This window comes from Puntigrus tetrazona, chromosome 20 (genome assembly GCF_018831695.1).
Source record: "Puntigrus tetrazona isolate hp1 chromosome 20, ASM1883169v1, whole genome shotgun sequence".
Lineage (NCBI taxonomy): Eukaryota > Metazoa > Chordata > Actinopteri > Cypriniformes > Cyprinidae > Puntigrus > Puntigrus tetrazona.
The window spans coordinates 9,294,454-9,319,358 of NC_056718.1; the positions used below are offsets into that span (position 1 = coordinate 9,294,454).

General features: G+C 37.6%; 1 protein-coding gene across 2 annotated transcripts in view; it reads left to right on the plus strand.

The window, feature by feature from the left end:
- usp24 (ubiquitin specific peptidase 24) overlaps nucleotides 1–24,905 on the plus strand; it is a 46,453-nt gene that overhangs the window by 14,677 nt on the left and 6,871 nt on the right. The window contains exons 8-49 of one of the 2 annotated variants that reach the window (XM_043219464.1): nucleotides 640–705; nucleotides 1,716–1,790; nucleotides 1,999–2,157; nucleotides 2,248–2,362; nucleotides 3,930–4,033; nucleotides 5,244–5,351; nucleotides 5,421–5,516; nucleotides 6,295–6,456; nucleotides 7,043–7,138; nucleotides 8,049–8,156; nucleotides 8,287–8,436; nucleotides 9,056–9,187; nucleotides 9,425–9,536; nucleotides 9,757–9,833; nucleotides 9,913–10,053; nucleotides 10,149–10,202; nucleotides 10,285–10,400; nucleotides 10,971–11,037; nucleotides 12,847–12,957; nucleotides 13,281–13,379; nucleotides 14,280–14,453; nucleotides 14,933–15,018; nucleotides 15,233–15,341; nucleotides 15,484–15,642; nucleotides 16,159–16,256; nucleotides 16,397–16,492; nucleotides 18,593–18,821; nucleotides 18,898–19,060; nucleotides 19,139–19,294; nucleotides 19,381–19,451; nucleotides 19,542–19,702; nucleotides 19,883–19,944; nucleotides 20,592–20,783; nucleotides 20,877–20,991; nucleotides 21,074–21,218; nucleotides 21,328–21,447; nucleotides 22,140–22,265; nucleotides 22,569–22,667; nucleotides 22,756–22,838; nucleotides 22,941–23,082; nucleotides 23,159–23,278; nucleotides 23,699–23,919. In XM_043219464.1, coding sequence (XP_043075399.1) covers nucleotides 640–705; nucleotides 1,716–1,790; nucleotides 1,999–2,157; nucleotides 2,248–2,362; nucleotides 3,930–4,033; nucleotides 5,244–5,351; nucleotides 5,421–5,516; nucleotides 6,295–6,456; nucleotides 7,043–7,138; nucleotides 8,049–8,156; nucleotides 8,287–8,436; nucleotides 9,056–9,187; nucleotides 9,425–9,536; nucleotides 9,757–9,833; nucleotides 9,913–10,053; nucleotides 10,149–10,202; nucleotides 10,285–10,400; nucleotides 10,971–11,037; nucleotides 12,847–12,957; nucleotides 13,281–13,379; nucleotides 14,280–14,453; nucleotides 14,933–15,018; nucleotides 15,233–15,341; nucleotides 15,484–15,642; nucleotides 16,159–16,256; nucleotides 16,397–16,492; nucleotides 18,593–18,821; nucleotides 18,898–19,060; nucleotides 19,139–19,294; nucleotides 19,381–19,451; nucleotides 19,542–19,702; nucleotides 19,883–19,944; nucleotides 20,592–20,783; nucleotides 20,877–20,991; nucleotides 21,074–21,218; nucleotides 21,328–21,447; nucleotides 22,140–22,265; nucleotides 22,569–22,667; nucleotides 22,756–22,838; nucleotides 22,941–23,082; nucleotides 23,159–23,278; nucleotides 23,699–23,919 — 5,075 coding nt within the window. The remainder of the gene's footprint in view (nucleotides 1–639; nucleotides 706–1,715; nucleotides 1,791–1,998; nucleotides 2,158–2,247; nucleotides 2,363–3,929; nucleotides 4,034–5,243; nucleotides 5,352–5,420; nucleotides 5,517–6,294; nucleotides 6,457–7,042; nucleotides 7,139–8,048; nucleotides 8,157–8,286; nucleotides 8,437–9,055; nucleotides 9,188–9,424; nucleotides 9,537–9,756; nucleotides 9,834–9,912; nucleotides 10,054–10,148; nucleotides 10,203–10,284; nucleotides 10,401–10,970; nucleotides 11,038–12,846; nucleotides 12,958–13,280; nucleotides 13,380–14,279; nucleotides 14,454–14,932; nucleotides 15,019–15,232; nucleotides 15,342–15,483; nucleotides 15,643–16,158; nucleotides 16,257–16,396; nucleotides 16,493–18,592; nucleotides 18,822–18,897; nucleotides 19,061–19,138; nucleotides 19,295–19,380; nucleotides 19,452–19,541; nucleotides 19,703–19,882; nucleotides 19,945–20,591; nucleotides 20,784–20,876; nucleotides 20,992–21,073; nucleotides 21,219–21,327; nucleotides 21,448–22,139; nucleotides 22,266–22,568; nucleotides 22,668–22,755; nucleotides 22,839–22,940; nucleotides 23,083–23,158; nucleotides 23,279–23,698; nucleotides 23,920–24,905) is intronic. The other variant, XM_043219465.1, reaches the window with a different exon arrangement.

Genomic DNA, 24,905 nt, shown 5'->3' on the forward strand with positions numbered 1-24,905 from the left:
GGGGCACATACGACCTGCTGTGGCCACGTAAAGGAAACTATGCTGGTCCGTCGCCAGCCATGTTTAATCTCAAACATAAAGGGATGCCCTGCTACAGTAACCATTTAATTTGCAGTCCGAGTCAATTTAAGCGAGAAAACAAGAGACGCTGCCTTCTCTCCTCCGCTGACTGGACTAATTCATTCACTCTCTCCAATGGATGAGAAGTCATTTGATGCTGAACAGAGGAGTGATTCATCGGTGCTGGCATATATCTCTAAAGAGATGTATGCCAGTGGAGAGATGTTGTGTAAATGTTGTATAAAAATCCCTGCTTTTGTACTTCACCATTTAATCAGGTGCCTCTGTGGCACCACTAAAGGATTCATTTAAAAGAATTTTCTCATGGCTCTTTTCCACACAATGGCAGTTGGTCCGTTCCCGAAAGTTAGTCGTACAGGTTTGAAACAAGATGATTGTGAGTAACGATGACCGTTTTAATTTCTTGTCAGACTGTTCCTTTAAGAGTTTGCTCACTCTTTGTCGCTGTGTCACGTCTCCAGCTTAGGGAAATGTTTAGTTTTTTTGAGGTGGGAAAAACTTTGACTATTTGTTTTTGAGGTAAGGTTCATAGTAGAATGTACATGTGTGTCTCCTCAGTGTGTATCAGCTCTGGTTCAGCCGCTCGGTGTGTGCGCAGAATACCTCAACTCCAGCCTGGTGCAGGTGAGTGTTTCTTTTGTTCACGTTTTGTTAACCTGGAATGCTTGATTCTGATTGGTTTGACGTTCTGAGGTCAAGTCATTAAGTTAGGTTGATTGAAGTGCCCCAATTATGGTTAATGAATGTTCACATTTTAGATTTAGGAGTCCCCAACAACAGGTTAACATGCATACAAGGTCAAAAAACACTTTCATTGTCTTATTATTGCATTTATTTATTTTTACCTTACTTGCTCAGCGGCTCCCAAACGATTTGCTCAACGTTTTTTGGGGTGGTTTTGGTCCGAGTGGTCTCATTTTTATTTCGTCATGTAATGTCTGATAAAGCAGCGTTCATGAGGGCAGTGCTGCTTTGTTTACAGCGCCACCGGGGGAAACCACTATTTTTATTGCTACAATAGCAGCACCTAGTGTCAAAGAATGAATTAGCATTTTCATTCAGACCAATGTGAAAAGACCAACAAGTGGGCGATAATATGGACATTGACATGAAACTGCTTGGGATTCATTTTACAAATAACTTGTATTAATGATTTAGAGTTAACTTTTTCTTTTGAGAGTCAAGAACTTTATATACGGTGAACTTCAAGATTTAAAACTTCGCAGGATGTTTTCATTCACTTAGCGGCGTTACACACTGCATGAAAGCGTAAATCCATAATAGGGGCGTTTTTATGTTTATCCAAATTGTTTTATTTATTTTTGTGTAGATAATCTCATAATATATAATCTGGTATGAGTGAAAGACGGAAGATTACGGTATTTTCACTGGGTTTATTTTTGTCTAATGACCAGCCGACAGTACATTATTCAATACTTTCCTGTTAAATATATTTGAACCTTAGATGTCTTGTTTATGTAATAACAATAAGACATGGCTTTATTATGGTATTTAATCATTGTGAATACATTTGAATCAGTGTGTTTTTGAACAGTGGTTATCAGGGGGAATTCAAGGGCATTCAACATTATGACCTTTAGCTTGAATTTTGGGTTTTGTTGTATTTTTTTTAGCCCATGCTGGACCCAGTCATCCATAAAATGATAACGTATGTGCAAAACCTGGAGGAGAAAGACCTGAAAGACAAGGTAAGGTACTTGCATGCATGGAGTTTCATAACTTTAGAGCTGAAATTTGCATTGTTTAAAATTTAGGAAGATTTACATTTTTATATGAAACGGCAAACCCGTTTTAAAATATTTTTTCTCACATATTACAAATCAGTGTTTTATGTTTAACTTTGACTCACCCCTGTTGTTTGTTTCTGTTTTTATGTACGTCTCTTTCTCTCTAAAGCGTTTGGTGAGTATTCCAGAGCTCTTGTCAGCCATTAAGCTCCTCTGCATGCGTTTCCAGCGGGAGCTGGTGAACGTCGTGGATGACCTTCGACTGGACATCCTTCTTCGAATGCTCAAGACGCCCCACTTCAGTGCCAAGATGAACTCCCTCAAAGAGGTTCAAATTCTTTTCCACATATTAGTGCTCTGGAGCTTAAAGTTCACGCCTGAATACTTCCCTCACGTTGACGGCTTTGTGCTCTGATAGGTCACGAAACTTATTGAAGAGAGCACGGTTTCTAAGACTGTGAAGAACGCCATTGACACAGACCGACTCCTGGACTGGCTGGTAGAAAACTCTGTACTGTCAATAGCTTTGGAAGGTAAGTGCCTGATTCAGTTTAACATATGAACATTCGGTTCTATATCAAACTCGTATTGGGCCCGTTAGCCTTCTGCTTTACCAACAGGCCACACACGGTGAAATAATACAGAAAAACAATTATTTATTACTTTTTTATAGTTGCTGTTGTTCTGCATCCTAACTCAAGCCACTGTCAAATGTGTCTAAGAGACCAAAAAAGTAATATTATTAATTATGCAGCCTGCACTGCTGAATTGTGCTGAAGATGCGTGTCATCGAGGTCAAGGAAGACAAACCTGTTTGAAACGGCGTTACTCATTACTTCACGCAGAAGCTGTGAAATACAGTTTTCTGTTAAGGTATTTATTTTGTTAAGAAAAAATGACTGGAAAAGTGCAAAGAATTCAATGTCTTCTGATCTAGTAGTTTAAAACAGAATTAGAGATTTCTTCCAATTTCACTTCGGAGCAAAAATCCGCTTTTAAATGCATTTAAAAAAAATTGTCGTCATTTAGCATTCAATAGAGTGCACTTCAGCATTTAAAGCAGCAGTTGACAAAACAACAAACAGGATTATAACTAAGTAAGAGCTGCTTTTGAATGGCAAAAACTATGACAAATCTGGTCACATTTTTGGATCGGATACTAAAGGCAGTGCATGAATGCGTGTTGTGTATATGGAAGCTCACACTTTCACACAGAGCGAATCATCTATGTGTTAAAGTGTTGAGAAAGTGCTGTGCTTTGTGCCTGAAGCCTTTTCACCTCACCCACTCATTTGTGTCATCTCTTTATTCAATTGTCTTTATTCGACACCGCCTCATTGTCTCTTCTCTCTTTGTTCTGTTTGCATTTCTCTCGACACTTTCTCTTTTCCCTTCTTCACTTTCTCTTTTGCTCCTCTCTTTCACTTTAATACCTCAGTTTGGTTTAACTTTCTCTTTGCACTCTTTCTTTCACTTTTATTTTTGGCTTTTGCTTTCATTTTTCACTTTGCCTTTTTTGCTAACTTTGTCTTTCACTTGTGCTTATTTGCCTAAATGGCCTTTGTTCTTTTTTGTGCAATAAGAGAAACCATCTGTTTGGAATTGTAAATACAACGTCATACATTTATTATAATGTTAATAAGGATTTTTTCGAGGCTGCTTTAATATTGGGTTGCTGAGATTTCACCAAAAAAAAAACAAGCTGAACTTTTGGTTTATAAAAATACCAATTCTAAAGTCGAGGATAATAAAGGAACAAAATATATGTTTTTTTTACATGTCGGTGATTTAAAACTGCGATTGGAAAACCTCAGTCAGTCTCTTATTTTAGGAGTTTTTTTTTTTTTTTAATTCACTGCTGTATGAAAATAACTTTTTAGGTAAAACTTAATTTTAAGGTGTCCTTGTTACCTTACGTGTACTTTCTATTGTAATGACAATAAATTATGCATGAACTACATGCAAGTAACCCTAAGACTAGCCCTAAACATACATGTAGTAACTAAATATTACTCTGTATTTAAATTTGTAATTGCACTAAAATTTGTATTTTAAATATTAATGAAATGAAATATTTCTCTCATTGTGCGTGTGCTGTAGGAAACATTGACCAGGCCCAGTACTGTGACAGAATAAAGGGAATCATTGAGCTGTTGGGCAGTAAGCTTTCATTGGATGAACTCTCCAAAATATGGAAAATACAGGTGAGTTTTGTCTTTTAAAGATATTCTTCAAATCAGTTCTGCGTCAAAGCTGCATGAATTTCTGATACTGTTTCTAGGAAATGTACTGCACAGAAGGCTCTCAGATGTCTTGAGGCGTTAGAAAAAGAACTAAATAAATAGCCAGCTTTTCAACTGGCTTCCATTCACATGCCCATTGGTTTTCAGAATGAAAAGGAAGCTGTGAAGAATCTTAAGATTAATTCAAAAGGCAAGAACTGCATCCTTCAACAGTACTGGGATTTGCTGTTCAAAGCTGCACCTGATATACAAAAACAGTGAGAGTTCCCAAAGATGGAAGCCCACTGCATTATAGTTTTTTTCTTGATCTCAGTTGAACATTGAAAAGTCATCAAAGTGAGACAGTATACCATAACTAAAACGAAGGTTGAATCCTTTTTAAAGTTCAGGTAGAAATTCATTTGTAAATGTTGATATGTAATAAATGTGCTAAGTTCATAAATTTTGAACAAATGTTCTAGATTATCTGGTCTGATGAGCCTCATTTATAAGCACCGTGTTAAAATTACCCAGCTCTGCCCATCACCAGTAGAGCACCATCCCAAATGTAAAGTGTGCTGGTAGCAGCCTTATGTTCTGGGGCTGTTTTTCAGTGTCAGGGACTAAAGGACAGAGTGCACCAAAATATTGAGATAGTCTTAATGAAACCCAGTCCAGAACATTCAGATTATCAGACTGGGCAGAAGGTTCACCTTCCAACAGGACAATGATCCTAAGCACACAGCCAAGGCAATACTGGAGTGGCTTAGGAACAATTCTGTCAATGTCCTAGAGTGGCCGAGCCAGAGTCACATCTCTGTTGAACATCTCTGGAGAGACCTAAAAATGGCTGTCCAACCCCCCAGTCATAAACACAAAAGAATCAAGGCTGTAGTCGCTGCCAAAGATGCTTCAAATAAGTACTGAGTAATGACAAAGGTGATATTTCAGTTTTTTCTTAATAAATTTACAGACATTTCATGAGGTACGTTGACTAATGTACATTGAGTTGTACTATCAGACTGCAGCATAACACGATTGTAAAAAGCGAAGGGGGTTTGAATACCTTCTAAAGCACTGTATATATGTGTGTACGCGTATGTGTGATGAAATTTTTATTTAAAGCAGTTCACATAGTTTAGTTATACTGTACATGTGCGACTTGTTGACAAGCACAATATTTTGTGTGCAGGCTGGTCAGTCCTCCACTGTGATAGAGAACATCCACACCATCATCGCCGCTGCTGCCGTCAAGTTCAACTTTGACCAGCTCAGCCACCTCTTCGTCCTCATACAGAAGGTCTTGTCTGTCTTCCTGTGGACTCTTTCGTCTTTGAGATGTTGCTGACTGTGCTTTGTGTGTTTTCAGAGCTGGGAGGTAGAGAGTGATCGCGTGAGACAGAAGCTTCTGAGTCTGATTGGACGGATCGGCAGGGAGGCTCGCTCCGAGGCAACTACAGGAAAGGTAGATGTTTTGCGATCACATATTTTATAAGAGATACTACATACAGCTATCTGAAATGTTGCGTGTAAAAGCTCATTCAGTGTTTCAAACTGCGTAAAATGTGTAAAGCTTGTAAACACTAATAATACATTTACCTCAGAATGACTATTTATTGTTCATAAGCTCAACATCCAGCTTTAAAAATAACTATAATGAGAAGCATTTTATCACAATTATTGCAATTAGTTATTTAACTTTAGGAGATCATTCATTTGCTTGAGGAATATAATCATAAATTGTGTATATATTTTTAAACAAACTCTTTTTATGGTATATATGCAACAATAAAAAAATATTCATGTTGTTTTTATAACCCCGACAACCTCATTATTATATAATATTGGAACAGACATTATTTATGTAATAGTATTGTAATATATTAGTGTTAAATAAATATCTTTTTTATGTTTAATATTGCACAACACTGTTAATACAATTTTAATATATTGCTTTAATTTTACGATAGTTTTATATTTGACACCGAAGACTGGAGTAATGATGGTGAAATGTCTGTCAGCTTTGCCATCTCAGGAATAAATGACATAATTTGAATATAATTTATAATAATAATATTGAACCCTGTTACTATTTTACTGTATTTGTAATTCAATAAAAGCAACCATTGTGAGCTATTAATCTAAAACAATAGAGAGAGAGATTTGGAGCATGATAAAAAAAATTGACAATTATTTTCATGTAAAATCATAGTATCTGTGTTTTTTTGTGGCTTTTGTTTCAGGTTTTGGAGGTATTGTGGGAGTTGGCGCATCTCCCCACCCTTCCTACCTCTCTAGTGCAGCAGGCCCTGGAAGAACACCTCACCATCCTCAGCGACGCATACGCCGTCAAAGAAACCGTCAAGAGAAACTACATCATCAAATGCATCGAGGACATCAAGAAGGTGATCGCAATTCCAATAGACCACAAACTCCCAAGACCGTTGATCACTTCAACTGCAGTGTATGAGCGGATATAGATGAATATGATTTTTTTGATTATTTGTTGTTCTGTCATTATGGAAAGTCAATGTCTGGCTTGCTTCTGGTGGTCTGAATTGGAGTGAAGGTCCTTCTCTCTTACACACATCTCCTGTATTACTCCATCTGCTTAATGCTCCTTCGTGAAGACCCATGCTCAGAAGATTATGGAAGATAAACGCAAAATACTCACCCATACTCACACATCAACGCAATGACACACATTTTCGAGCTTCATGGCTTCTTTTTCAGGCTAGAATCTGTGCAGCAGGCTATTTTAAGAGCTGATCTGGGAGTATAAAGGTGTTGTTCTGTCGCCGGCACTAGATGTGTATTTTTGGCATTCTAGTTTCAGCTCGCCTCATCTCTCACACGCATATATATATACATAGACACAGGCATTCACTTTGCTCAGTCTTTGCGCTTCAGCCTCTGATGTGATTTGGGTGCAGCGTCTGCCGAATAAAGTCTTAGTGGCGCTCACTGAATACTGAAAGTTTATGTCTTTAGATGCAAATACAGGAGGATTCAAAGTCTCCCAGCGAGACACAGGTCTCTTTTCTTGCTGGCACCTGGGGCAAGAAGAAACCGAGCTCATTGGCTAAAGTAAGAGAAGACCCACCCCTTTAGTTTATAACACTGACCAATCATAACTCAGCCTGACTCTCACATGAACAGAATTTGATTTGCAAACTGATTATTGCCACTTGATTCACTGGGACGGACTTTAAAGATATGTGTGATTTACAAAGGGCACTTCCGAGGGCTTGATCACATCCAAATGTCTATTGGGAAAACTAATGACCTTTTGACTATTGGTTTTAATCTTTTGTTGGACTATTTGAAACTCGGAAATCAGAGACTCTAACCAATGCCTGGGTTGTTTGACGGGTCAATGACGTGACGCTAATTTCTTCATCCAATTCATTCATTAAAAATAAGCAAATAATAACATAAATATGCGTCTTTCAGAATTCAAATAAATTCTTAGGGGGAGGCAAAAATGTCAAATAATGGTCTTGATGTCAAAATTTTGAAAATGGCTTTATTAAAAGAAGACTGTGTATGTTGGTGCCACCAGCATACACAGAGAGAAAAACACAATGTTTCAAAACAAAAGCATTGTGACATTATAGATATCACAGACTGGACCCACATGTCAAGTAGTCTTAAATATGATAATTTAACCATTTAATGACAACACAAGTTCAGGTTGTAAAATGTCATGTGGTGCGGCCCCTAAATATAATACAATTATATTTAGAATATAGTAAATGTTTTAATTTTGAACCTTTTTTGGTTTTCAACTTTATTATTTTGTTACTTTGGTCGAACCGCATTGCATTTTTAGAGTCTGTAACTTTTTCTTGAAAATGGAATAAATGTCAATAAAGCAAAGTTGCGGACATATGTATACGTCATTGACCCAGATGGAGGTTATTCCATGTATACACCATGTGTGTTATGTTTGATGTCACTGTGTGTTTATACCTGTGTGTTTGTGCTTGTGTTGTAGTCGTCTCAGCAGACTAACCCTCAGACGGTGTGGGTGGTTCCAGCCTTGCGGCAGCTTCATGAGATTACACGGTCTTTTATCAAACAGACCTACCAGAAACAGGACAAGGTACTTGTAGACAGTGTCCAGACAGACCATCTGGCCTGTTCATTTTTAGTGCTACATAAACTAGGAACCTCATTTTTCATGCTTTAAATGGCTGGGATTATACTTTACTCTATGATGTGTCCTCTGTCAGAGTATAATCCAGGACCTGAAGAAGAACTTTGAGATAGTGAAGCTGATCACCGGCTCTCTGGTGTCATGTCATCGCTTGGCCGTGTCCGTCGCTGGACCCAATGGTCTCTCTGGATCCACGCTGGTTGATGGGCGGTACTCCTATCAGGAGGTGCGTTTCCACAAGTTTATCATCTCTTTGTAATGCAAGGATTTTAATCACTGTTTATATAACAGCTCAGTCAAAAGTAGACTTACAAGATAACAATTACTAAGGTGTGAAAAAAGTCAGTAATGTACAACAGTGCAAATTTAAGTTTTATTAGATAAAATATTTGATTATTATTTAAAAAACTGTACTATGAACCTTGACTTTTTTGCTACATATTTTTAAAATAATACTAAAATATAGTATTTTTTTCCTATCCTTTTCCCCTGCAGTTCACAAATATGTAGCAATTAAAATATGCATTCTTTTAGGCGTGTACAACATATTGCGTAGTTTTTGTTGTTAATTTTTCCCAGTGTATTTTCGTTCTAAAAAAGCAGTCGATTTCTAGTTTCTAGTTATGATAGATGGTGTAAACACAAAGTCTAGTCATTTCCTCTGGTTTAAAGATTAATCATATTGCCGTTTGACCCGAGAGTTAGAGCAGTACCAAAATGTATTTGTAGACTACAGAAGTGACTCATGTCATGCCTCGCATTTGGTAAGAATGAAAAAGAGAAGTGTTTTTTTTTTGTTGTTAAACAAACGTTGTTGTTAACTTTTTTTTGTCACATTTTTCTAGTATTTGGAGGGTCACTTGAAGTTCCTTGCATTCTTTCTGCAAGAGGCCAGTCTGTACCTGGTCTGGAACAGAGCCAAAGAGATCTGGGAATGCTTGGTGTCTGGCATGGATGTGTGCGAGCTCGATCGAGAGGTGGGCTTTTGGTTTTTGTTTTGATTTGGTTTGATTTGATTCGTGCTTATTTTTTGCTTTGCTTACATTTTTGGCTTTTGTTAATTACCTTGTCTTTTTTTGGTTATTTTTTGCTCTGCTTCAGTTGCTTGTTTTTGTGTTTCTGTCTTGCTTGTTATTTAATTAAAAAAATCGGTCTTGCTAAATTGGTGTTACTGTGACAGAATGTAGTTTTTACGGTGTTCAACTCTGCTGTAGATGTGTTTCGAATGGTTCACCAAGGGACAGCATGATCTAGAGAGTGACGTTCAACAGCAGCTCTTTAAAGAGAAGATCCTCAAGCTGGAGCCTTATGAGATCACTATGAATGGTAAAAGCTCAACCACAGAGTTCCCTCACTTCTTCAACTTCAAACCACAGAAATGTTTAAATATTGCACGTCTCCCGTACAGCTGCAGGAAACCGCTGTGCTTACTGTGCTAAATTTACCACAGAGAGAGAAAAAAAAAGACCTCGTTAGCACCAGTGGCTGAAGTTGCGTAAAGAGGTACTGAGTGAGTTTTCTTCGGTTTTTCATCAATGTTTTACAGGGTTTAACCTCTTCAAGACCTTCTTTGAGAATGTGAACCTCAGTGACCACCGTCTCAAGCGGCAGGGAACACAACTGGTATGAGATTCCTCCTTGTTCTTAGTGAAACTGGTGGGAAAATCCCATCTTGACAGACGAAAACATGTGTCTCTCTCAGTGTGTGGAGCGATTGGATCTGGCTGGGATGGACTTCATCTGGAGGATCGCTATGGAATCTCCAGACGAGGACATTGCTAATGAAGCCATACAGCTCATCATTACTTACAGCTACATCAACCTCAACCCCAAAATGAAGAAGGTAAGCAGTCAAACCTTCATTTTTTATTTTGTCTCGCTATTCCATAATGTCTCTGTTAATCATCATTTCCTTTGCTTCTTTGTGTATTTCTGTAGGACTCTGTATCTCTTCACAAGAAATTCATTGCTGACTGCTATAAGAGATTGGAGGTGAGTGTTACAGTGTGAAATGACACCCCCAACCCCCCTCTTGTGATGATTGTGATCAAATTCGTTCTTACATCACACACAGGCTGCTAGCTCTGCGCTGGGCGGCCCGACCCTCACACATGCTGTTACCCGGGCAACTAAGATGCTGACAGCCACTGCTATGCCAACGGTCGCCACATCAGTGCAATCTCCATCCAGGTATGAGGAGTAGATTTGAGACGAGTCCAGCAGCTTTCAGATCAGAAGTAACGCACTTCGACATTAGTTTTATTAAACGTATTAAATCAGGAAAAACACAAGCAGAATCAAAGCTAGAACAAAAAGGAACTATTTAAAGTATTGCTTTTTTTTTGTTGTGTTGATTTTAGTTTTGTCTTCTGTTTATTGTATTGTTTTTGTGTTCTATTCTTTTTTTTAGATTTTTTTGTATTCTTTGTTTTGTGTGTGTTCTATTCTGTTAGTTTTTTGTTTTGTTTCGTTTTTTTATGTACTATTCTGTTCTTTTGTTGCATTATTATTATTATTATTTTTTATTATTATTCATTTTTTCTTTTTGTTTTGTTGTTTCATCTTCAACTCACGTTTATCCCACATTTAATACTTTGTTGCATAACTCCAAAAGCAACTAAATGACAAAGACTTTATTGATCAGAAGGTTGTCCAGAAACAGTTTGATATCATTAATACCTAGACTGATATAATTTAATATCGAGACTGGTATGCATTAGATGAAAATGTATTGAAGTTCGTAATCATATCTGTCCTCAGGTCCAGTAAACTAGTGATCATTGAGAGACTTCTGCTATTGGCAGAGCGTTATGTCATCACAATAGAGGTGAGAGCCAACACACACACACACACACACACACACACACACACACGCACTCGTTGGTTTTTATGGTTTACAGGGACCCTCCATAGACACAATGTTTTTTATGCTGTACAAACTATATTTGCTATTGTCCTACACCTGCTCTACACCGAAAACTTAAAAGCACCATGAAGTGTGTTTGGGTTTTGTTTTAAATTACAGTTACATAGGCAAACATAAATCGTGCTCACAATGTAATACCTATGTCATTATGCAAATTTGTGTCCCCATAGTACACCCAAACCAGTCCCCACACACAGCCATTTAGCCTCTTTTGACTAATTAATATTCACCTCTATGTGAAAGAATCAGTCAGTCTCAGAGAATAAAGCAGTAAGCTGTAAAATCATCATTAAACGACAGACTTTGCCAAATAATTATCTTAATTTGTTAGATAGTTGTCAGACCTGCAGCTGTGGAATGAAGAAGTCTGATCATTGGTTGACTGCAACGTTCACCGTCTTTCTGTGTCTCCAGCTGTTCAGTTTCGTGCTGAAATTTAGCGCATTCAGGAATAATCATAGCAGAACACAGCGAAAGGGATCTAATGGTGTTGATTCCTGTGTGTCTTCAGAGAGAGAGGCAGACAGTTTGACACCCGTTCAGTCTAACAGACACTAATTGGTCGGTTATTGACAGACATTTGGCGCAGGAAGTGCTTTTGGACTGTAGCGCTTTTGTCTAAGCCACGAATTTGAGTAAAATCATGTAATATGAAGCTCGGTAGCTTTGCTGGGATTCATTTGCCGATTAATGGAAATAGTTATTCATGGAAAAATTCATCTAATGTTACATTTACATTAGAAAAGTGGTTCAATACCATGTCAGTAACCAGTATAATTAATATAATATTTTTTCAAATGTATAATTTTACGTATTTTAATAATATATGCTGATGTTTTATTATTAATTCTAAGTAAACTACTAGATTTAGTAACAATTCTTTATAAATGTAATAATTCTAATGTGTATTATAATAACATGTACATTAGATTTTGTTCCTGGTATTGAATAATATTAATTAATAATAATTTAATAATATTAATTAATATATGCTACTTTTTACTTCAATTTAAATTAACTACTTACTGTTTTAATTAGTGCTGTAAAATTAATTAATCGTGATTAAGTTTTTGTTTACGTAAAATGTGTTTATATTTATTAGGTATACTTATAATATAAATTACATTTAATTTATACATACATAATAAATATACACAGTACACACAGGTATATGAACAAAAACCTTTTTAATGCAGTTAATAATTTGACAGCACTAATTTTAATATTTTATAAAATGTGATTTAAGTTTCAGCATCATTACTGCAGTCTTCAATGTAACATAATTCTTCTGAAATCATACTAATGTGCTGATTTGCTGCTCAATAAACATAAATTTTCATAGTCAATGTTGAAAACATGCAAACTGTGACTGTGATGCATTTTAAGTATTCTTTCATGAATAGAAAGTAAAAAAATAATAATTATAGATGTCTTTACTGCTGCTTTTGATCTATTAAATAATTTCTCTATACGAAAAAGGAATTAAAATGTAAAAAATCATTTCTTTAAAAAACTATTCTTTAATAGCAGTAGTTTATTTTAGAATAAATGTTATAATAGCTAAAAATCCTTGAATCTGTAAAGCTGATTTCATAAACAGCCATTACGACAGCCAGTATTTAAGTGATTATATCTTCACACTGCTCTGAAATAGAAAATGAGTTTCCGGGTCGCACAGCACTGACTGTTGTCCCGCTGGATCTGTTTCAGGACCTGTATTCTGTTCCTCGAACTATTCTACCTCATGGAGCGTCTTTCCACGGCCATCCTGTTACGCTTCACATCACTTACGAATCTACCAAAGACACATTCACCTTGGAGGTAACATCACACACACACACACACATACACACACTCTCTCTCTTGCAGCTCTGGTGCTCATGACTCAAATGCACACACTTATAAACAAGGTTGATGTAAACTCACACACTTATAAACAGGGTTGATATAAACTCACACACTGTAAACAGGGTTGATATAAACGGAAGACTTGATAAAAAATTCACCCTATTTGGAGAATCGAGGAACATTGATAAATGGCAGGTGATATTAATAAGCAGCACTCTGTTGGGTGATCGTGACTCGGCTGATTGGAATTCGCCTGATTTGAATGAATGGATTGAAATTGATGTGAATGTGTGCAGGCCCACAGTAACGAGACCATAGGCAGCATCAGATGGAAGATAGCCGAGCAGCTCAGCTGTCCGGTGGACAATGTGCAGATATTTGCCAACGACAGCATGGTGAGTGTAACTAACTGTGATGGGTCGCAGTCATATCTGAGCGCTGCACAGGTGTCAAACACTCCCACGGCACGGGCCTGTGACTCTGTGAGGAAGCTATTATGACTGCATGTGAGCCTTTTGTTCTCAGACTGTTTCAAATAGACTTAATTTATTTTTACTATTAGTTTTATTGCAATTAGTTAAACTAGTTTCAATTAGCTGCTAAGTAAGATGTCTAATTTTAGTTTAATTGGCGTCTAATATCCATTTTGGTTTTTTTTTGGAGTAATGCTTTTTATAGTTTAAGGGTTTTTAGAGTGAACCATAAACAGTTACCTTAACTAGTATGAACAAAAATATGTACTTATTGTGTTCATATTGTGTTTTGTTGCTATGGAGGTGGGATACGGGAATGGATAGGGACAGGTTTGGTGGTATGGGTGGGTTAAGGTGTAAGAGATGGGTCAATAGTGTAATTATAAATACATGATTGTTTATGATTGTTACCAGTGTTATTTTTGTATTTTTTATATACTATTAATATCATTATTATTAATTTATCTTTATACTAGTTTATACTTCCATTTTTTTGTTTAGCTTGTTTTGTTAATATTTATATTTTATTTAATACTTATTTTAGTGCAGTCGACCGATTAATCACATTCAAAATTAAAAGTATTTTTTACATATTGGTGTATATTTATTATGTGTAGATTGGTACACAAAAAAATGTTGTTTATATATTACATATATTTATATATGATATAATTTACATGGATATAAATGTATACAAGTAAATGCGCATAAATATTTTAAAAATATACGCTTATGAATGTTCATATTCAACAAGCTCTCCGTATGAACTTTTATTTGTATGTGTTATGGATTCATGCTCACAGTCTTCTTTATAAATTCCAGCTGACGATGAACCGTGACCAGAAGCTGTTGAATCAGCTGGGTTTCTCTGATGAGCAGAGTCTGACGGTGAAGAGCTCAGGAACAGGCACTCCATCAGGCAGTTCAGCGGACAGCTCTGCCTCGGCCAGCTCCAGCAGCAGCGGGGTCTTTAACTCAGCGTACGCTTTAGAGCAGGTACATTCACTCAAACAAGCTTATTGGATCAAATATACACTAAATGTGCAATTACACACTTGTATACACAACATACATACATACTACCATTTAAAAGTTCAGGATCTAAAAGATTTATTTTTTTATTGAATATATGTCTTATGCTTACCAAAGCTGCATTTATTTGATTAGAAATTATTTTAATAAATAAATAAATAACCCTAAACCTAAATGATCATTTATTTGATTTTAGAAAAAAAACTGTATTACAAAATTCATTTTAAAATGCGATCCTTCAGAAATATATAATATACAAATTTGATGAACACGTTTTGTTTAAAACGGTAGATTTCTTTGATGAATCGAAAGTTCAAAAGAACAGCATTTATTTTGAACTGTACGGCGTTTTTTAATCTTTATGTAAGAGCAACTTTTTATCAAAAAATGAAAAAGACATTACAGATCAACTTACTTTATTATCGTCGTGTGTGTGATTGCAGGAGAAATCTCTTCCTGGTGTGGTCATGGCGTTGGTGTGTAACGTCTTTGAGATGCTTTATCAGCTCGCCAATTTGGAGGAACCCAGGTAAACCACCACCAGCAAGCCACGAAAGTTATGCAATTACTTAAAAACATAGTTCAGCCCAGAATTTTCATTTACTCGCCTGTGTGGTTTAGTAAACCTGTTTTTTCGTTATTTAATGGTGAAATTATTTTGGACACTTTGCAGGCATATGCAGGCTGTATTTTGTGATTTCACTTGACTTGTAATAACTGCGCGTCTTCTTGTGCCTGTCCAGAATAACTTTGCGTGTCAGGCAGTTGTTGCTGCTTATCCCGACTGACCCAGAGGTGCAGGACGCCCTTGATAACTTTGTGCCAAAAGAGTCCAGCGTCTGGAGTCACCAGGTAACGGAAAGCCACTCTTTAACTTGGAGAAAAGGGCTTAAATGTGTCAGTTCGAGATTAGATGGCAAGTTCAACTTTATTTCTAGCAAGTAAAATTTATATTTCTCTCTCTCTCTCTCTCTCTCCCTCTCTCTTCCATCAGAAAACTCTGTTTACACTGGGGTCGGGTTCTCAGGCCTCAAAGTCTCCGTCTCTGTCCAGTAAACAGCAGCACCAGCAGAGTGCAGCGTCCATCCTGGAGTCTCTGTTTCGTTCATCTGCTCCTGGCATGTCTACGTTCAGAGTGCTCTATAACCTGGAGGTATATCGTTTTTATTACTATTTATTTATTTTTTATGAAACCGTTCACAAAGCTGTTTTTAGAAACAAACTTATTTTTATCACATATTACGAACCAACATTTGGTCCCAAACTGTTTAGGTGATTGAAAGCTTGATTTTCAACCTTGTTATTTATTTCTACGTATACGCCCCATTTTCCTCTATAATATTAATCCGCATTATTTGAACATTAATAAGTGTATATGTGTAGTGTTTCTTTACCAGCAAATAAGCATATTAGAATGATTTTGCATCACAGGAATTAATTACATTTTCAAATATTAAAATATAAACCTTAGAATGGTAATGTAAACTGCTTTTCACAAATAATATTAGCCTGTTTATTTACTGCGATCAAATAAAAATCTCTATATATATAGTTTCCCACATTTGTGTAAAAATGTATAAAAACAAATTTTAACAGAAAGGCATTTGTTGAGAGAACAATCATTTTTAGGCTTTTCCGTATTCACACGCTGACCCCTGTCCTCCTTCAGGTGCTGAGCTCCAAGCTGATGCCCACATCTGACGATGAAATGGCCAAGACCAGTGTCAAATCTTTCTGTGAGAACTTCCTCAAAGCGGGAGGTCTCAGGTAGCCATCTGCTTTCTACCCACTTTGCGCTGCTCCTCATGTTGATAATTCTGCAGTCGTAATGTGGCTGTGTATTTGAATCATTCTTGATCTCAGCGGTGCATTCTCTCTCTCTCTCTCTCTCTCTCTCTCCGTCTCAGTCTGGTGGTTAACGTCATGCAGAGAGACTCCATCCCTTCTGAGGTGGATTACGAGACCAGACAAGGAGTCTATTCCATCTGCCTGCAGCTGGCCAGGTGCGGTCTCATTTATCAGTCTGGCTGTCTTCTCTTTCCCTGTTTCTCTATTTTGTTCACTCTTTCTCTCTGGATTCAGCACTCCAAGCGATGAACAGCATAATAATACTGTTTTAAAGACCATTGCCATCTGTTTGGGTCATTTATTTAACCAGATGAAAATTCAAAACTGTCTTTTTTTTTCACTGCATATTTTCACGGTTCATAATAGAATTGTTAAAATGTTTCAGAATATAAAACAGTGATGATTTGTAACATCTTTTGGAAAGCGTCCAACACTATGTATTTTGTCTGCTGCTCAAGGGCGAGGTATTCTACCTCGAGCTGTAGATAAAATAACAAGTGAAAATTACCATTATTTTCAGGTCTTAGTCCATTCAATCTGTCGTCCGTGCTGGGAAATAGTAAAGGCCACTTGACGTGAATTATGTAAATAATTTTAATAGTACGGCCATTCAGAACCTGCAATCGATGGTGAATGTAAAAGAAGCAAGTCAAAAAATCGGATATAGTCAATAGGTTGCATTGCAGTGTAAATGCAGTCTATGTAAGCCTAAGACCATTGTGAAAACTTCTAGATAAGCATATACATGTTTTTATGCTCAAAATAAACAGGAAGTTGCTGTTAACTTACCAAGGTTATGTTAAAGTCTATACAAGACATTTTTTTTAACAAATAAAACGTCATCTGATTTGATTAGCTGTTAGTTGAAAAAGATCTTCAGACCCTCTCGTAGATAAAAGTTTCCCATGTTGGTCATTTAGTTTTTTTCAGTCCTCTTGTATGCTGTAGTAGGCTCTGTACAGAGGTGTTCACTGTGCTCATGTCTTTTGAAACCGTATGTGAGGGGTGCTTTAAAAGAATTTAAACTTTTACACGGATTGCCACTCAACGATGTCAGTTTCAAAAAAGTTGATCCATCAAAAGACCCTGGAGGCTGGGACAAGTGTTGCAAGCTTTTGTTTACAGCAGCAGCCTGGCATGGCAACTTTTGTATTTGACTGCAACATGGCAGAGGAGCCGTTCTGTTTTGTTTTGTTTTTTAACAATTTCTGAGCAGTTCTAGACAAAGATGTGACAGGACAACATCCCATCTCTTGATTGGCAGTGCTCTATTTACATTCATTATTTAAAATGTTGGAAAATTGCATAATTTTTATTCATTATTTAAAATATTAATTTACAAGAGACCCAAGTTATTTTCTATGTTTGAAAAGGTAATATAATTTTTATTTTTTTTTTTGCAAAAAATAAAAGATGCGCTCTTTCTAGTCTTTAATAGTTGAGTGTATTTATTGAGCTTTAAGGGCCAAAATATATATATATTTATATAAGTATTATATAAGTATATATATATAAGTGTGTGTGTGTGTGTGTGTGTGTGTGTGTGTGTGTATGTATTTATTTATTTTTCACATCCACACACACACTGCTGTTCATACTGGCGGCAAATTTTAGTTTTGTTATATTTTGGTTTCATAAAGACAATAAAAGCTATTATAAAAGAGGCATTTGTTGCATCCAGTGAATTACTGATTATCATGACTTAGTACTGTCTTTTTATGCATTGTGTCGCACCGTGCATTATAAACATAACACCATGTCTGCGTTCGTAATCAGAGAAACAACAAGCATTATTCTACTGCTCAAAACACGTGTTTGAATAGTATGTAGCAGATTTTTTTAATAAACATAACTTTCTTAAAGGTTGTGAGTCAGAAGCGCCTGACTGTTCTTTCAGAGGTAGAATTGCTCCATTTTATAATCTCTTTGTGTACAGCCAGCATAGGCTGCTCTGCAGGTTCAGGAAAAAGTTCTCCATAAAGTTATGTCCTCCTTTTGAAAGCACAAACAAGGTAGTTTCACTTTTACAACAAAACATAACATCTCCTGAACATGGCAACGCAACAACAGCAAAAGTGTTTAAACAAGCTGTTTTGGGGGGTATGGACAAGTCCTAACTTTTATAAAGAATATCACTCTGGTTTTCAGACTTTGAGATCTTATCTATGCACTAACAGCTTGTAACACCCCAAAGAGAAAGGAAAACTTGCATCACATGACCCCTTTAAAGACTTGCTCTTTGTCTCCCTCTGCAGGTTCCTGCTGGTAGGGCAGGCTATGCCTAGTATGCTCGATGAAGAGTTGAGCAAGGAAGGTCTGGACACTCTCTCCTCTCGACCGTTCCGTAACGCCGGGCGGCAGAGCGGCCGACAGCTCTCCGTCTGCGGCACTCCAGAGAAGTCCTCCTACAGGCAGGTGTCCATGTCTGACAGATCCTCCATCAGAGTGGAAGAAATCATCCCGGCCGCCCGTGTCGCTATACAGGTGCGAGAGAGCTTCTGATGCTTTACTAAACGACTCATTTCTGACCCTATCTGACATCACCGGTTTGTCATTTTAGACGATGGAGGTGGGAGACTTCACGTCCACGGTGGCGTGTTTCATGAGGCTCACCTGGGCAGCGGCTGCAGGCCGATTGGACCTCGTTGGCAGTAGCCAGCCAATCAGAGAGACGACCAACTCACTTCTCCCTCTGGGTGTCCGCAGCCGGGTCAGCAGCACAGGTGAGACTCTAAACCATGCTGTCTTAGATAGTCAGACTTATGCATATCTCAAAATGTTTGTGCTCATGTGTGTCGCAGGAAGTAACTGCAGCTCGGGCAGTGAGGGAGAGGTCACCACTTTGCAAGCTGGGATATGTGTCAAACAGCTGTGTGTGTCTATCAAAGACACTATTATTGCACGAGAAGCGCTCTCTTTACTCGTCACATGCCTCCAGCTACGCTGCCAACAGCTATGTAAGAAAAAAACACTAGGGTTTGAAATAAAGTCATCAAAAATTCAAACACTTACCCCATTGCTTTGTTTCCTGTTCTTTTTCAAGCTTCATTTTACTCTCTGCCTTCTGTGAATGATTTCATCATTGATATTCTGCTGGGGTCGCCCAGTGGAGAGGTCAGTGTATGAGCTGTAGTCCTGACAAAAGTAAACTTGTCTCTTAACCTTGGCTCCTGAGTCCAAACATCTAAGCTCCTCTGTTCACAGATCCGGCGCGTGGCGTGTGATCAGCTGTACACTCTCAGTCAGTCGGACACTTCTGCTTACCCTGACCTCCAGAAGCCCAACCTCTTCCTGCTGAAGGTGGTTCTAACAGCCCAACTTCCTCTCTGGTCCCCTACCAGCATCATGAGGGGTGTTAACCAAAGGTTCGGCACACTAATCATATGATATTTTTAAAAATCTTATTTCTGTAAGTGTATAATGGCCAATGAGATCTAACTGACGTTATCGTAACAGGCCCACAACATAAATGAAAACATTGTGTAGATTAGAAAAGCTGTGAAATTCTGAATATATGCTGAGCTAAACTGATGATTATGTTTTAGGTTGCTTTCACAATGCACAGAGTATTTTGACCTGCGTTGCCAACTACTGGATGACCTGACCAGTAAGTGTTCTGCCAAATTAAATTTATAAAAAAAAAAAATACAAATTAAATTTATATCACATAAATGTCAGTATTCATACATTGTTACTATTACTTTTTTTTTATTATTCAGTTAGCCCGTCATTATTATTATAATAATTTTAGTTAATTGTAGGAAACGTTAATTGTAATTAATTTAATTGCGTAAAAAGTTTTGCATCCCACATTTTTGTGTACTTGCATCCCTATTGTTTGCACATCGTCGTCTTCAGTTTTCTAGTGTTGTGTTGACTGCAATAATTTTTTAACCCAAGTTTCGCAAGTTATTGTTACAAATTGCAGACTTAATCAACACCTGATAGTCCCTGTTGAGTGATTTTTTTTGTTTTTTTTTTTTTTTTTTTTTTTTTGGTTTAAGGCAAAATTTCCAGCCCTGTTACCCGTTCTGCCTACAGTATGATTTTGCATGTACTCTCTCTGGCAAATATTGAAAAAGAATTAAGCATTAAATAAAAAGCTTGGTGATAAATATTATTAACTGATTACACACTGATCAATTCACTAAGCCAGTTCAATCCGTTTTTTTCCATTAAACATGGCAGTCACTTGCTTTAGTGCTGTGCGGTTCCCTCAGAAAAGCTCAGCCTTCATATGCTTCATGTTCTCAGCATCAGAAATGGAGCAGCTTCAGATCGGTCCCGCCGCCATGCTGGAGGACGAGATCAGCTGGCTTGATAATTTCGAGCCCACTTGGACCAACGAGCTGGAGACCAGCGAGGCCGACAACATCCTGCTGGCCGGACACCTGCGCCTCATTAAAACCCTGCTGTCCCTCTGCGGCAATGAGAAAGAGCAGTTCGGTCAGCCACTTTCCGGATAAATACGACAGCGTGTGATATGCATATGGAGGTCCGGATGTGAAGTAAACTAAGCTTCTTGTTAATGTGCTGCAGGGCCCTCTCTGATCCAGCAGCTGTTGGATGACTTCCTGTTCAGAGCATCTCGTATCATCCTGAATAGTGACAGCTCAACTAGCACTACAGCGTCTATCCACGACTTTCACCCAAAGTAAGAGCAAATGCTGTCATTTAAACACGCACTGATAATCCGGTTGCTTTAGCTACCTTTGGTAATGATGCCTGTGTCTCAGGTGCAGTACGGTCAGCAGTCGTCTGGCGGCGTACGAGGTTCTGGTCATGTTGGCCGACAGCTCTCTTACTAACCTGCAGCTCATCACTAAAGAACTGCTGTCCATGCACCACCAGTCTGACCCGTCTCTTTCCAAAGAGTTTGATGTGAGTCCCTTCACCGCTCCCTATATCTCTTGGAGGAAGTTAATTCTGCTTTAAGAACTTCCAGCAGATGCACTCGCATTCATTCCTGTGTCTGCATGTGTGTTGTCAGTATCTTCCTCCTGTAGACAGTCGCTCTGTGTCTGGGTTTGTGGGGCTGAAGAACGGAGGTGCCACCTGCTATATGAACGCAGTGTTTCAGCAGCTCTACATGCAACCTGGTTTGCCCGAGGTACAGTAAATGTTGCTTTTTTTTAATCACTAAAGTAAATGAGTAAAGTAAGTAGCCCACACTCTCACCACTAGATGATGCCCTAACATTGAAGTAATAGGAGTCAAGGAAGGGTTCATTTCTGTGTCGGTAAAGGAAGGGCGATTTTTGTGTGACCTAGTTTGTTTTAAAATGCCCTTTTTCGTATTTAAAAATGTATTTTTTGTTCAGTTTTAGCATGATCAAACATTAGTAACACAAATTTGGTCTACCTTTGATGATTCCAACTCCGTGATTAAATCATACTCTGCAATATTACAGTCAGCGAATCCAATATTTACTCATAGTCAGACGTCAGACCAGTGTTGAAAATATTGAAAATATTATTTAGATCAATGGGACATTTATGTGTCAAAGTATTGTTGGTTTTTAATCAGTTCTGTTCATTGCATTCACCAAAAAATCCAGAAACCTTAAAAAGACGTCATAGTTTTCACAAAAATTATATTTAATTATAATTAAAGTTTTCAACAAGTAATAAACAATGTTCATGTGGTATTATTTTAGTAACATTAGACTCTTATACTAATATTTTAACCTATATATTTACTTATTAGTATAGAATTTATCTCATTTTTATTTCATACAGTATTTGTGATGTTTGCCTTTTATAATAGGTTTCAGTTACAATTTTAGCCTTGTGTGTGTTGTAGGCTGTCTTGTCAATTGAAGATGACATTGAAAACCCAGAGGAGAGTGTGTTCTGTCAGGTACAGTCTCTGTTTGGTCACCTGATGGAGAGCAAACTACAGTACTACGTACCTGAAAACTTCTGGAAGGTGAGATCAACTGTTATGTCACAGTGAACTAAACTGCTGCCAAATGTAGTAAAATATATAAAAAAAAATGTATCTCAAATATTAAACTAACTAAAAAACAACATTCGTTTTATCTTTCGTTTATTAGTGAATTTGTGGGAAAAGATATCAAATTTAGATGCTCATGAATATTAAAAAAGCACTATATTGTATTTTTGTAACAAGTTTATGTAAGATTTTATTTTATTTAAGCTTAACTTTTAATTTTTAATTTCAATTTATGAAAATTCATTGGTCTCATGACTTTTGTTGGTCTTGATGCAGATATTCAAGATGTGGAATAAAGAGTTATATGTACGAGAACAGCAGGACGCTTATGAGTTCTTCACCAGTCTGGTGGATCAGCTTGATGAACATCTTAAGGTACAGCTCACCTGAAGTTCCTGGCACACTCAAGTGTCCATAAAAGTCTGAAGTGTGTTTGCAATTATCCTAATTTTCATCTTTCTAGAAAATCGGTCGAGAGCAGATCTTCAAGAACACATTCCAGGGCATTTTCTCTGATCAGAAGATATGCAAAGACTGCCCACACAGGTAAGCTTTAAAGATTCAACTCGCATATCATTCCAAACCCTAGTTCTTAAGAAGACCTCTTGATGACATTAACTTGAGTTTGTTTTTGGGATTGCTCTGTAGGTATGAGCGCGAGGAGACGTTCATGGCTCTGAACTTGGGGGTGACGTCCTGCCAGAGTCTGGAGATCTCTCTCGATCAGTTTGTCAGAGGAGAAGTCCTGGATGGCAGCAATGCTTATTACTGCGAGAAATGTAAAGAGAAGGTAAAGTCTGATGTGTTTTCATCCGTAACTGCAGGGTATACGGCTGTATTTTGTACTCACACGTTCTGTGTTGCAGCGGACCACTGTGAAGCGGACCTGTATAAAGTCTCTGCCCAGTGTGCTGGTCATCCACCTCATGCGATTCGGCTTCGATTGGGAAAGTGGCCGGTCCATCAAATATGATGAACAGATCAGAGTAAGACTATATGCAGCATCAAATCTGCTTCCGCAGCGTTGACCTGTGACAAATTTGACAAAAATATAACTTCTGATCAATTTAATGTGTCCATGCTAGTTTACTCAGATAACCTCAGGTATTTGAATTTGTTATCCAATTTATTACATAATTAATCTAATCAGAGAATAAATTTGTCTGTTAAAATACCCACAAAAGATGTAGTCTTAAATAAGAAAGTATCAAATAGTCATTACAGATGGTGGCAAGTAGAATTTATTTTATTTATTTGATTCAACATTTATTAAACGTATACAACAGTCTTCAAAATTTATGTTCCACAAAAAAAAGGTTGACATGACTAATTAAGTTATGAGTTAAGCTGGCAGCCCTAGTAGGAATTAAGTTGCATCTACTTCAATAATCTGTGTTCACTTTTAGTTCCCCTGGGTGCTGAACATGGAGCCGTACACTGTGTCAGGAATGGCCCGCCAGGATTCGAGTGCAGATCATGGAGAGAACGGGAGAGGTGGTGAAGCCGGCTCTGGGGGATCACCGAGGAAGAAGGTCACCATCTCTGAGAACTATGAACTGGTGGGAGTGGTGGTCCACAGCGGACAGGCCCACGCAGGACACTATTACTCATTCATCAAAGACCGCCGGTGAGATTGAGTGTCTGTTAACCTGTTTGTGGGGCTTTCTGGGTGGTTGCTAGGTGTTTACTTTCTGTCCCAAGTTAAGGGAGAGAGTCTGAGAGTCTTGGTAGAAGGTAGCACACCTCTTCTTATCAGGCTTTACACGTTACACAAGGATTTTGCAAACCTGGGATTTGTTGATAAATACTGTATCTAGTTATGAAGAACTAGGCTCATCGGTCCTTTACATGCAGTCTGCTACTAATCACATAATTTACTGCATTGCACAAGTTGATTGGCCTCCACTGCTTCAAACCCCAATGAAACCGTCATCCCCCCAGCACCACCTGTCTAGATTAGCTATGGGATTTATTTTTCTTTATTCTTGCTGCAGCAGATCTTTCATGTTTACAATGCATGTCTATGTCCTTGTTGGCATTAGTAAGCCCATATTTGCTTGGCAGCAACAGGAGTGTTTGGCAGATATAATCCACCAAGACCAAACACACCAACACCGTAATATCTATTAACAGGCTAATACTTTTCCAGGTTGTCATAAATACAGTAATTTTAAAATGAAAACCATTCAAATTAAACATTTAATATAAAAAGAGCAATCGTTTTGTTTTTCTCCATGGCATATGTTTGTTAACTTGCTAACTTTTTAGGTGGTGCTTCAAATAAACCTTTTAGTTTCAAAAGTTTGGAAGAAATAATTCTATCTACTTGGGAACAAATGAAAAGTAGTCGGAGATTATGGCATGCATTACATGTTTCTATTAAAACAGTTCACAGGGCTTGTGGTCAAACAGTACATTTATGAAGTTCTACCAGTTTTCCATAATGCACAGTCTATATATAGGACGTACTTCGGCAACCGTAATATCTGAAACATGTTTCTGGGAGGTATTTGCCCTTTTTGTGCATGTATGTGTGTGTATTTATGGGTCTTTGAGGGGGTCGTGCTTCTGTTTTTGGCAAGAGTATTTTTATGAGAGCCTTAAACTGTCCCA